We start from the raw sequence: 13,994 nt of genomic DNA, 5'->3' as shown, positions 1-13,994 counted from the left end.
ACTAATGATGATTTAAAATAATATTTTAGAAAATTTACATATATTAAAGTTTCTTTTGATTTGTTGGTCAAATTAATTAGGTAATTAGTTCTAAAATCTTCAAGGAGATAAATATACAAGTTGACTTTCTTTTATGTACTTTTTAGGTATAGTATGAAGAGAGTTTGGAAGGTATCGCAAGAGATCTATATTACCATTTATGATGCGGAAATGGATGTACGGTTTTTAAAGAGTTTGGAGTAGCTTTTGGTTTGTGAGGGGTGAATAGCGTTGTAGACCTCAACGCTAACAGAGATCACTCGTATTCGTCGCTCACTTGTTTATCGAAGCTTTCGATAATAACTTGTTGTTATTCATGTGAAAGGATGAATTAGGTTACGCTTATGTTAGGAGCTAGCCTAGTTTTTCGTCCCTAATAAAAAAATAAAATAAACCTTTAAGTATATAAGAAATGGATCTTGTTTTAAATTATACACTATATGTTCCTCAGTTGCTGGTTTAGTATACTAATTTGATCAGTCCTTAAAAATAGAAAACTAACTCCACTACACCTAAAGTTGACAAAAGTTGACCCAACCCATCAGCCCAACCCGAACTTAACCCAATAATAACGAGTTGGATCAAAAATTTCAACATGTTTAGTTAAATGGGTTTACCTAATCCATCCAACCCATGTAATTAAATGGTTTGGATTAGGTTGAAAATTTCAATTTGATTTCAACCCATCTGGCCCGTTTACTTAGCTGGGTCAGATTTAGGTTGGGTTGACCCACTGATCCGTTTATTTTTCCATCAAAAAAATCAATTTTTCAAGTTAAATGAAAAATAAAAAGGTTGCATTGTATTTAGATTTGTCTTCTTATTATGTATGGACTCTTTGTAATTCGAAATTCTTAGAATTTGAGGTACTTAAGTAGTAACTGATCAGGTCGTCGTTAATGAAAAATGAAAAATGCTATTAAATCGGTTGAGTTGATTTCAGGTCAACCAATTTATTATCAGGTTAGGCTGGGTTGAGAAATTCAACCCATTCAACTAAACAAGGTGGGTTGGGTTGATGATCTCTTATTGATGTTCCTAGTTTGCCTTGCACATGATGTGTCAATGCACATCTTTGACTATAAATATTTTAAATCACGTACTTGTAAAAATTATAAAAAGTTGATATTATCAAAGAAACTAAAAGAGACGAATCAAACAAGACCTTACATGACTATTTTTTCTTATATATTGAGAAATTTTTTGAATATTTTGTGTTATTTTATATAGTGCAAGATTCCAACTAGGAGCTTCAATAAGGAATGGACATAATAAAAATATTACACTGTCATGAGATCTCTACTACTTCCTCGGTTTCTTTTAGTTAACTCATTTCACTTTGAGGGAGAATCAAAGAGGAAGTCTAAAAGTGAGAGAGATAAACTAAAATGTTAGAGAGAGACATTTAAGACAGGTTATTATATTAATTAATAAGTTGACCATATGGGTGTAGAATAAGGAGGAAAAACTAGATGGGTCATGTTATCAAATATTTAAAAAGTAACATTATGTAGATTAATAAGAAACGGATCAAAAAAAAAATATGTAGATTAAAAAGAAATGAGGTAGTATTTTGCTATAAGTCAAACTCTATTATTTTTCATATGAAACTCACTATATATATTTTAGCCAATTTTCCTTTCTTGTATTACTCTAAACACTATTTATTTTAATGCTTTAGTTTAAAATCGTGACATGACAAATTTAGGTGTCATGCACATACGATCTTAAAAGGGGTTAATTAACCAAATTGCTACTTAAATTCAACTCATGAGCATTAGGTGATAATCAATGGTATTAGTATCACTTTGAATTCCAGAGATCACAGGATCGAGTATGATCACATCATGTAAGTAGAAATTTCCAATTTCCTTCCCACTTGCACGGGACTTTATTTTATCTCTTATCAAAAAAATAATATAAATGCAACTCATTGTCAATAATTTGATAATTTAAAATCTAATATGAGTCAATTGAACCAACTTTAATTTTTTGCCGAAGAATATAACGCTTTTATTTCGTGGTCTTTTTTCTAATTTGACTTAAGTAAGCTAATTGTAGTATATAGTACAAGTTCATGACATTATTCATTTACATTTATCAAGTAATAAATGATTATTCAAGGAAGGTAAGAATCTCACCGCACAAAAAAAAAACGGAAAATCAATAATCTACTTATACATTATTACAAGAAGCAATTACATTATTTGTTAGTTAATAGTGTGATGTAAGCATGATGTGGCATCATATATATATGTCCTTGATTTTTATAAATTATTTAGTTTTGGATTCGGCTATTTCTACATCGAGTTCGTTAAAGTTCTAATGAAATTTGAGCTAAATGATATTTGGATTGGTTCTATTAGAGAGATCAAGTAAAATTCACCAAATTCACCCCCGACCTAACATGTGACACTGTCAAATGCAAAATGTAGCCATCCGCAGTATGCAAAATCTACGCATATTTTTAAAAGTATTCTTTCTGATGCTGATGATCGTAAGCTATGTCCTCCATCACGATATCGAATAAAATTATTCATATATAGAATCGTGTGCTTTGTAAAACATAAAATCATTATTGTTTATAATATGCTTTTATTTTTCAAACTTGTTAAAATAATATAAAATCCGTTAAACACACGCTAAAAAAAGGAATAAAATATACAAACTCCTATTATATCCCTTCAAGTAGCTAGTTAATGTTAATTCAAAGGAGTGGAGGTAATCAATAATTAAACAACTTCTTTTATTGGTTTAAAAATAAACTCCTCCTACATTACAAAAAAAAATTGTCATTTTTTGTTTTAGTTTTGGAAAAGTGATGTAAGCATAACATGATGTGGACTTATATATTTAGACTAACATGTAGGATGTCTACCTTTCATAACACACTCACTTGTTTTAGTACATCACATTTAAAAGCCTTAACAAAGCTAGGCAAGCATGCAATAGCTCTCATTTCCTCCACAAAGAAAATTCCCCACCACTTATTACTTATTAAAGTAAGACTTCAAAGTAAATAACAAGCATAAACATGCACATATATGTATTTAAACATCATAGAAGTTTATTGATCACCTTCAACATTTCCTACTTTAGCTACATTCATTATTGATCTACTCACTAAGCAACCACATATAGCAACTAATCCAACAATAAAAACAGCAACAATTCCCAAAAACAACAAATTTTTTTCCCTAAGACAAGTAACCCTATTCCCTTTTTCACCATCCTTGAAAATAGTCCTTGAACCACTAGGGGAAGAAACAATAATGGAGTCTAAGAAAAACTTAAAACTCTCATGCCAAACAAGGCATAGTCCATCAACAACCACAAAACCTCCTACTCTTCCTCCACATTGTTCTTCCACTCTCTCTATACCTTTCCCTACACAAGAATCACATTCTTCGGCCGTCGAAACCCTAAGACAATCAACCATTCCATAGATTTTTCCTCCATTTTTGCCGTATGTAAGCTCACCATAGGCAAACCAGCGATGTGTAACCTCAGCTCTAAGGTACAATAGTAGGGTTTCAAGAGCAGGATCATAATGTGCCCTATCTTTAAGAGGAGGTTTAGTAGAGCAAGAATAGTTGAAAACATTTGTTATAGTAGTATTATTTTCATTATTTTGGATGTTGTTGTTGTTGTTTTGAGAATATTTTATGTAACATCCATTAAACCAAGCTACAACAAAGGTGGAATTTGGACAAAGTCTTAAAATAGTGTTTTTGGCATATTTAATGCAAAAGGAGCAATTGGGTTGGTTGAGATCAAGCCTACATTGCATGAAACCAGTAAATTGGTTACTTTTAAAAGTTGCAAAATGGGTTTTTTGTGCTTCATAAGTAAGGTGAATTAGAAAGGATAGAGTTGAATTGTCATCATCAAAAGATTGGTGGTTTTTTGGGGTGCAATTTAGAGCTAAAAGGGAAGGTAAGGGTGAAGTATGAAAGATGGGGAGGAGATAGAAAATGAAGATAAGAGAAGAGGAAAACTTGGAGTTCATGATGATGATGATTGATGAAAATAACTTGAAAGATACCAAATATTATTTGCTCAAATTTACTGCTTCCTCCGTTTTTTTTAAGATGTTACACTTTCTATTTTTGGAAGTTTTAAATAGATGTTACACTTTTATTTTGGGTAATAACTTCTCTCTATCTCTCTCATATCACATGTTCACATGGGACCCTTTTGTTTTTCATTCTCTCTATCTCTCTTCTCTCCAAAAATTACCTAGGAGTCCGTGATTTGAAAAGTGTAACATCTAAAAAAAACGGAGGAAGTATAACAAATGGACGTTAGTAGTAGAGTAATAGGGGTAGTAGGACTGTAGGAGTAGAAGAATATGCTGTTTCCCAATGTCAAGAAAGTTGGTCATGGATTGGTTTTAGTTTTTGGAGTTTTCGTTAGAGTTGTGCACCATGCAAATTGCAATTGAGAAGTGACACATGCATGTTTTGTGATGGAAAATATCCCATATAAACAGTCTGGCTTTAATCATATATGGGGATATAAATATGTAGCAAAAGTGCAAAGGTTCAAGTTAAGTTTAACCAATGTATAAAATCGTATGATCGATATTTTAATAGTATCAATTACTTAAATGTAACATATTACACTACAACTTATTTTGTAACAAAATTCACATTACATAATGACAACGACTCTAATAAATATGACATGGACTATGCAAATAACGACATGAATGTGAGGTCATTTTGTTTTTTACTTCATCTTCACCGTTTTAGAACAAACCCAAAATTCCAATTCTACCCCTAACTACACCATTATAGTATACTAGCTCTGTTTTTTTTAGTTCTTGCAATTTCTTTTTACACGTTTGCAACACACAATTTTGGCTTATTATAATTCCTCCGTATCAAATAAGATACTACACTTTCTGAATTACGGGCTCCGAGATAATTTTTGCCAATGTATTTTTTTTTTGACGGGAAAAGATGATAAAATTAATTCAGTCCAGCTATATCAGCTATTACATCAGACATAACGTCAGTAGGAGCTTCTTCGAGCAAAACTCGCATCTCCTCATAATTCCTACTAACCCGGGCAAGGTTGTGTGCAATCTTGTTTCCAGTCTACAGACGTGAGAATAGAAAATTACATGACATTGTCTAGCTAAATGAAGCATGCCTGATATAAAGCTTCAGATATGTGTAAACCTTGAGGTTGTCCGTCTCAATTAGAATCCTTCTTAGTCCTGCTTTTAGTGCTGTAGAGAGCACAAACCGCACAACCATGGCCTCGACTACATTCACCTCATACTTTCCTCTCAGATTTTTGCACATAGCTATCATAATCTCTCCTTCCCCATCATTGTACAATACCTCCAATGCCTATATATAACCATATATAGGTGATGCTCAACATAACTAGAACACCATTAAATTTGTTGCATGCATCACACCTATAGAGTATAGACTTATAGTACAACAATTGTGGATCCAATGATGATTCCGGGCTCCTAATTGCAAATATTTACATTTGCAAGTTTTGTTTGGTACTCTAATAAAAGGAAGATTAAAAATTTGAAGATAGCTCCCAAAAAGATATCCGAGCGGCTAGTTTTCAATTAGTTCCAAGATACATTTTGGTTAAACTTGAAGGGTATGTGGTGCATAAACAACATGCATTAACAACAACCTACACAATTCATCATTAATCATTAATCAGACCTCAAGAGTGTTTCGTGCATTTCTCAAACAAGAGTTGTATTTGATAAAAAACCGTTCTTTTAATTTGATATATTGTTTATTTTTACCGTACTTAATATCATCTACATATCTTTTTTTAATTATGCGCATAGTGTTCATCTTACAACTGCGTACTACGTACACCATCTAATATTTTGCACCTAGAATTTGTTCCTCGTAACTATTTTAACCAACTAACGCCTTGTTCTTTTGAATTGTGAGAAACTGAACTAAATGAAAAATATGAGAGGAAACTAACTCAAATCAATGGAAAACAAGTCCAAAAGAACCGGGCCTAAAATACCCCTACTATTCCCCTTTGGAGCTGGGTTCATATTCTTCTTTACTAGCTCTGGCTTTGTTGCGGCGAGGTCTGATTCCTGAGGAGTGAAGACAGAGGACAAAACAAAAGCAATGGCGACGGAGTTGGAAGAATTGCTGGATTTCCTATCATCCCCTTCTCCTCCAGTAAGTCTTCCCCTTTATTGCTCCAATCAATCTATATATACTCAATTTATCATATAGCTGATATCTATATATATTATATGTGAAAATGAATTCATATTGTTTGTAGTTTGTACCTTTTGCTAGATTAATAAACTTACAAGTGTTTTTAAATTTGTGTCTGCAATCAAATGGCCCCTCAAACGGTTTTCTATTAGAGTTTAATTGTGAGAGATTTTTATTGTTTTTGAACACCTTTTACTTCTACTTTAATGGGTTATGGATGGCATACATATTTGATACTAGAATGGTTAAAATTTTAAGATGCATTGGCAAAGTAGGTATTGACTTTTGGGGTTGGAAAAGATATAAGAGGGATTTTGAGAACTTGCCATACTGTAGAGGTAAGTAATTACTGCAATAGGCTGCCAGGAATTGTTGGTATGGGCCATAATTGCTGTTTGTCTTGCAAAGTTGCATCTTTTTTGGTGCTTGTTTAGAACTCATGGCCTCTGTCCTTTGGTTTTCCACTTTCATAGAGGCTTTGAAGTGATTGCGTTGTTCGACTTCAAGCAAAGCATCTTACTTTAATGGATGGGTTGTAAACAAGAATGTTTCTTGGTGAAGGGTGATTAAAGGATGAGGAAGCCGGTATTAGTATTAGGGTGTGTTTGGTTGGACAGAAAACATTTCTAACGGGAAGTGGTTTTTCCAGAGGAAAACTCAATTCTGATTGATTTTCCTTTGTTTGGTTGGAAGGAAAGTAACTTTCCTTTGAACCTATTTTCCTTTGTTTGTGTCATGTACTCATGTTATCGTTTAATAGAGTGGGGTAAAGTGTGGCTTCTTTTGTCCCCTCAAGGGAAAGTAATTTTCCCCCCTTGGAAAATGAAGTTAAACTCATGTTTTCGCTTCCTTGATCAGATCCAAACCAAACACACCCTTAGTGAAAGTGGAAATTATTTTGGGACATCTTGAAGATAGATAAGTAAATTAGTGTGTGACTGTGATATCAGGGGTGATACTTGAAGATAGTTAGTTCTTGAAACTCACCACCTTTTTGTCTTTTTAGGATACAATTTTTAGCACTTAATGTAGTTAATCAGTCAACAACATTACATTAATTCTGTTGATGGGCCTGAATTTTGATTTGTTGCACTTGATATAGTCTGAACCTAATGATGATTACCCTTAAGCTGAGTCCTTCAATATTAGATGTGAATATAGTCTAGCTACTGCTTCAACAAGAGGAAGAGTCGACATCAACTAATGTCATACCTATCGAGCTTGTACAGATGTTAGATCTTGGTAGAGTTTGCACGTAGTAGTATTGAATCGTATTAAGTTATTTGAGCAGCATAGTCCAATTGCTTCAATATGACTGTTTGACATGAATTTCCTCACCTTTAATAGTCCGACTGTATATGTGCTCGGAATTACAAAATTTTCTTCAATATGTCAGTATTATCTAGTCCTAAAACTGCTAGGAATTTCTTTAGATTCTCTTTTTTGGGTACCATTGCTGCTCCTGTCCTGGTATTGTATTTTTAATTTTGTTCTTATATTTTCTGATTCTTTGTCGTGGCTCGTGCTCCTAAAAACCATTTAATAAATTCCAGTTGAAAAGGGCAGCTGTGGACATTGTTCGAGGTTTAACTGGATCTGTGGATGGTATGCAATCCCTTGCTGAATATTCTAAAGTGGTGTTGGCAAAATTATCTGACCTTTTGGGGGATCCCAAGGTGAACCTCTTTCCTCCTCTACTCTTAAGTCTTATTTTTCTGTAAATCTTTTCTTGCTCATCCCACAATTAAAACCTATTTGGTGTAAATAATATCTTTATCCAATGGCAAATGAACATCAACTACTTAAGGAGATTATATTGAATTATTGACCAAATTGCAAATCTAAGCATCCTTCCCCATTTTTTTTATCTAGAAAGTAGTTCATGCTCGTGTTATATTCTGTAAATGGGTATACATATTCATTTTTTATGCACAACTTTTGAGTTCTTTAATAGGAAGAATGTGTAAAATCTTGATCATAGCGCTAAAATCTCCCCAATCAAAAAGAAAATTATAGGATAAAAATGGTTGAGGAATGCGAATATTACACTCATCATTCTTCGCAAAGAAGGGTATCTTATTTATTGCTCTTGTCACTGAAATATGGTTATCAAGTGACTCATGCTCACCTTAAGTTCTATCTTAGTTACATTCTATTTTACTGGGTTCAACAGACTGTCTGCTAATTGCGTATTTTCTACGTAAATAAGGAAAAACCATTAGTACGTCTCGTTGTGGTATCTTGCAATTGTATATGAAACAATAGCTTTACAGAGAGACTAATCAGATGTTATTTTCAACTTACTGCCTGCTAATTGTGTAGTTTGTACGTAAATAAGAAAAGACCATTAGTATGTCTCACTGTGGCATCTTGCAACTGTATATGTGAACAGATTTACGGGAGAGACTAGTCAGAGATTCTTTTGATATTATGTACAAAGCTAATTGTTATTATAATTGCAGGAAGTATCAGAACCTGCTGCAGAGTCACTTGTAAATTTATCCCAGAACTTCGATCTGGCTGAGCAAATGATATCTACAGGAATGGTTAAAAAAGCCATGGACCTTTTATATAAGCCAGAGTATGCTGTCAGGCACTTGCTGGTTATGCTTCTAGTAAATCTTACTCAGCTGGATGCTGGTATAGCTTCCTTACTCCAGGTGCTTTGAGTAAATTCATGCTTTTGTCACCCCTATTTCAATGCAACCTCTATCTTGACGGATTTATAGCACAAATAAGTTGTCAAACATACTTCTTAGTGCCTCTTGTTTAATTTTTTTTCTGAAAGAGCCTCTAATTTTTAGAGCCGTACTATCGGGAGCCTCACTGGATTGTTTTCTTCTTTTGTATTATCTGGTCTAAGGCCTATTGGCCATTGTTTTGAGAATTCAATACTTTTTCCTTTTTTTCTTTTTACAGTTGATATGGTTTGTGAAACATCTTTTGTGTGGGCATCCTTATTTTTGTGCTTGCTTTCAGGTTGAAGATGAGAAAATGCAAGGATTGTATGTTATGAAGCTTGTTAGGTCATTTTGTAGGTCCCCTGATGAAAACCAAGGTATATCTGCTTAGTTTGATGCTAGATGTTCTCTCTTCTTTGGACTGTTAGTAGTTTATAATTTTAGCATAGAATTAACATGGAGCATTAAATCTAATCTCTATGCCTATAGAGTCTAGAAGGTTGATGACAATACTGTTGTGGGACACAGCTACAGCTACATGTTGGACAAACTATAAATATCAGGTTGTGTGTAGGATTGCATGTGTATTTGTGGCGTGGGTGTGGGGTTGTGACTTGTGAGTAAGTAAGTGAGTGAGAGAGAGAGCGAAAGAGAGGAGGGGAGGGAGACTAACTAGAAGAATTATAGGGGAAAGAAACAGGATGAAGCTTAAAGAATGAGAAACGTAGATGACTAGAAAAAGCATGTCAAGGGTTTAGATAGAATAAATAAGGCTTTATCAATTTTCAAGAAAAATCTAGAAGCGAATTTTTATGATCCAACCTGCTGACATTGTTAATATATCCCATATCTATGAAGATATTCTTCATTGAAAACTATAGTATAAAAGTCCTCCTAAACTCTTACATTGTACTCCCTCGTCCCTCGATTACCTAAAAGTGATATATAAGGTTATGCTCTTATATTTAGTTTCTTTTGGCTTATTACATTAGTATCCAAAAACTGAAAGATAGTGTTTCACTAATATTATCAAAGGGATCAGTAATCTTACAATTAGCAATGGAAGTGACAAATTATATAGAATAAGAAACGCTATGTCAACGGACATATTATTAGGAATGGAGGAGATTGTCTCCTAATATGCATAAACACTTCAGAAGTAATAAAATACATGAACCATTTAGGATAATAATATCTCTAATTTTCTGTATTTGAGCTTACTTCCCAATTTTCTTCTCCACGTCACTTATTCCTTTCTTATGCTTTTATTTGTATTAATTGTATCACTACCTTTTTGCCAGTGGAATGACCTGACATCTGTTGAGCTGCATGCATTTTCAGGTGATCCATTTGAGCATGTTGGCTCTATACTCGTAAATATTTCTAAAAAAGAAGCAGGAAGGAAAATTTTGTTGGACCCCAAACGTGGGCTTCTAAAGCAGATAATTATGCAATTCGATTCGACAAGTCCAGTGCGTAAAAAGGGGGTATGATTTTGTAATTTGTGTATTTCATATCTTTGAGAGAGGACATTATGCACTCTTCTTTGCTTGGTGCTTGTTTCCGAATCTTTGTCGGTGCTAACTCTTAGAAAGTTCTGTTATTATTTTTTAGCTAAATAATAGTAATAAGAGTGCTTCAGATCATTTCCATACTATGAACTATCTATCTGTAACTCAGTCATGCTTCTCCTGTTCATAGATGCACATACATCTGAAAGTCATGCACTGATCTTCAAATGCACATATATATATCCGTATGTTTGTTGTTGTTAACTCGTACAAAGTTCTGCTTTTATCTTTTAGCTAAATAATTGTAATAAGAGTGCTTCAGATCATTTTTCGTACTATCAATCTAACTTAGTCATGCTTCTACTGTTAATAGATGTAGATACATTTGAAAGTCATGCACTCACGTTCTAACTGTAAGGTCTAATGAGATGCCTGCTATGCTTATCATAAGAGCAAATAAAAACTTGGACTTGTGATATGATACGGTGTGTGTAAGGAAGAAACTCATAGCCAAAGATATATGATGTGCTAACCTAGTCAGTAATCGCAGATTTGCAGCAAGCCCTAGGTTGTGTGATTATCTGTGGATTCATTTGTAATATAGGGTATCTACAAGTCGGCTAATGCTATTATTACTCACATCGAAGGGGTTAAAGGGGATGAGAAATTCTCCTTGGGGTTTATATTGTTAGGTCTGGTGAGCTTATATGTTTCCTGCAAGATTTGAGAGACAAACTTCTTCCCTTTTTCTCGAATATGTATTTAAGTTACTTGAACCTTGTAATTAATAGTTCAACAAGCCCGTGTTAAGTGGAACATGGTCAGACACCAAATTTATGGTTGTAGGTTTGTAAAATTCAACATCATCTTAGCTTTTGGCATTACTTGCCTTTCAGGTTTCAGGAACTATTCGTAATTGCTGCTTTGAAGCTGAAAATCAGTTGGCGAACCTGCTTTTGACATCAGAGTTTCTTTGGCCCGCTCTGGTTTTGCCTGTAGCTGGAAACAAGGTACCTTTTTTGGTTTAGCTCATTGAATTTAGAGGCTTCTGAAAATTTTCTGCTTCGAAAAGAACCCTCGCTCTTGCCTATTTGTGGTTTATGTTTGCGTATTTCGAGGTGACTTTGATCCTTCTAAGTTCTAAACATAGTATGTTTCCCCATTTCCGTGTTTTGCTAGATAAGTTCTTTATCTGCTTTAGATGTTCATATGAAAATGGTGAACAAGAATATCCACATAAACTGTAGAGTATTTTATGGATCCAACAGGTCTAGATTCCACTTTGTTCGCCGTGAGGCAACCAGATAACCAGATACTTCCTCTGTTTCTTAATACTTGTGACAATTTGACTTTTATGCTTAACAATGCACAACTCCGACCATTCATATTTTTAATTATCGTTTAGTAGAACTTATGAAAAGTTGATATTTGGAAAATATAAATTGAGAAAATCTAACAATATTATACATAACAACATTTTTTGTAACTTAGTAGAAGTATATGGTCAATGTTAGTATATAAAATTATAAATACTGCAAAAATCAAAGTGTTGTATGTATTTAGAAACGGAGGAACTAGTTTATAATAAAGTGCAAGAGTACATATTTTTCTCCCTGTGCTTATGCAGGTCAGAGTCAATTCACTTTATTTTCCTTTCCCATCTCCCTGACAAGAAATGGTGTTTTAGTCTGTGGTGATTTTCTTGTTTTCTCCTCCAGCTATACAGCCAGCAGGACACATTGAAGATGCCTCGTGAACTTGGAAACGCTCTCTCAATTGAGCGTGAACCTGTTACTGATAGCGAGATTCGTGTCCAAACATTGGAAGCTATATACTTGATTGTCTTACAGGTGAAATTGCAAATGTATTTCTGAATTTATAGTTTTCAGTCATAATAAATTAGCTATAGTTTCAGTCCCCTTCCCTTTCTCCTGATTAAAGACCGCCTTCTAAGTTCTTGAGTGAACATAAACTGCATCAGATCTTGAAAAGGTGTTTCCAACACAAGGCACAGTTGGATTCATACATATTAAAAATTTCCTTTAAAGATATAACATGCATCTTTTCTAGGACACTTTCTCTTCCATAAGTTTTAGGTCCAATAAATTCATACTAGTTCCAATAAATTCAAAGAAGCTGAGAATAAGTTTGGTGCAGATAAGGTCAGCAAAAATAAGGTGAAGAGAAAGTAGCCTAAGTTGATTTATGACTTCCTTTTCAACTCTTTCCTCTTAACTTTGGCTAACGGTTACTTAAGATCTCAACATTTGGATGATCGCGCTTAAACATTGTTTTCGGTAATATTGTTGCAGGAGGCTGGTCGAAGAGCCTTTTGGTCGATTAATGGTCCTAGGATTCTACAAGTAGGGTATGAAGATGAAGAGGATCCAAAAGTAATGGAAGCCTATGAGAGAGTTGGATCTCTGGTAATCTACCATATACACTATCTCTGTCATGCTCTTTTCTCTCTGTCTCTCTTTTGGGGTTGGACTAGAACCTTATGTTTGCTAATGCTTGTTTGTCAGTTGGTTGAAACAAGTGGGGCAGAATAATATGGTTAGCTACAAGCATCTTTACAGTTGGACATGCAAATTCTGGAGTTCATATTTGTACGATGGTTTGCTTTGTTTGATTAGCATCTGTATTAATGGAGAAGAAAATCATTTTGTATTACTTCCTTCGTTCCATAATAAGTGAAACACTTCTCTAAAAAAGCTCTCACATAAAGGAGAGAAGTGTTTCACTTATTATGGACCGGAGGAAGTATATTTTAGGTTAACACTTCCTCTGTTTCTTTGTTTTTTACACTTTTTAACACATTTTTGTCATTAATATATCCAACTATTTATTACTAAAACTATATAAAGATTTGTTTTTGTTTTTTGACAATGGGGAAAACAAAAATGCAACTACAGAGCCTCTCCTTTGCTAACTACGTTGGCTAGGGTTCGCGGACTCTTTGACTACATAAAACATTGCAACAAGAACGTACTTCATTGAAACCGGCAAAATTCTATACAAATATATTAAAAGGCGTGCGTGATCCAATGTGTACATAAGTTATGTCAATTAACAAAAGTAAAATTAGTTTGTAACAAGATTTGAACTCGTAGCTTCTTGCTATTATCCATGACACAATTATCATCTCAACAAACTTTTAATCATGCTTTAAGTGTGCACATTATTATATTTGTATAATTTAAATGTTGAGTTTTGCTTAATATATTTTAATGGGAATGGAAAAAAAATGCCTATCAAATTCGGAAAATAATACCAACTCGGGACAACGCCCGAACCCAAATACTAGTTTTTTCCTAATAATTGAACAAAATCATCATTTTTTTAGCTCATGGATCATAGGTCTTTTTTTTATAAAATAAAAAGATATCAAATATACTTCTATACCCAAGTGCTTTTTTTTGGTTTTTCTAGTGCAATTAAACGTCATTTTCTCTCATCGTCATCCCTATAATTACTAGTCTTACATGCACGCAATACATGCGATATTATATAAAATATTAAATTAGTTGTGTAGA

General features: G+C 33.7%; 1 protein-coding gene across 1 annotated transcript; it reads left to right on the top strand.

Annotated features, from left to right (window-relative positions):
- The first annotated feature begins 6,070 nt into the window (after window positions 1-6,070).
- LOC104897932 (uncharacterized) lies at window positions 6,071-13,341 on the top strand. The gene is made up of 9 exons (XM_010684903.4): window positions 6,071-6,224; window positions 7,820-7,942; window positions 8,729-8,926; window positions 9,246-9,324; window positions 10,289-10,434; window positions 11,355-11,468; window positions 12,177-12,308; window positions 12,771-12,884; window positions 12,984-13,341. The coding sequence occupies exons 1-9, from the start codon at window positions 6,171-6,173 to the stop codon at window positions 13,008-13,010; spliced, it is 987 nt and encodes a 328-aa protein (XP_010683205.2). The 5' UTR covers window positions 6,071-6,170; the 3' UTR covers window positions 13,011-13,341.
- The last annotated feature ends 653 nt before the right edge of the window (window positions 13,342-13,994 follow it).

This window comes from Beta vulgaris, chromosome 6 (genome assembly GCF_026745355.1).
Source record: "Beta vulgaris subsp. vulgaris cultivar EL10 chromosome 6, EL10.2, whole genome shotgun sequence".
NCBI lineage: Eukaryota > Viridiplantae > Streptophyta > Magnoliopsida > Caryophyllales > Amaranthaceae > Beta > Beta vulgaris.
Note: the sequence above shows the minus strand (reverse complement) of the source record. Positions and strands in the feature narration are given on the sequence as shown.

Bases quoted from the DNA above. Each gene is read 5' to 3' on its own strand.
- LOC104897932 (XM_010684903.4), top strand. From the start codon at position 6,171: ATGGCGACGGAGTTGGAAGAATTGCTGGATTTCCTATCATCCCCTTCT. The intron at 6,225-7,819 runs GTAAGTCTTCCC...AATAAATTCCAG, and splicing joins TATCATCCCCTTCTCCTCCA to TTGAAAAGGGCAGCTGTGGA. The intron at 12,309-12,770 runs GTGAAATTGCAA...ATATTGTTGCAG, and splicing joins TATACTTGATTGTCTTACAG to GAGGCTGGTCGAAGAGCCTT.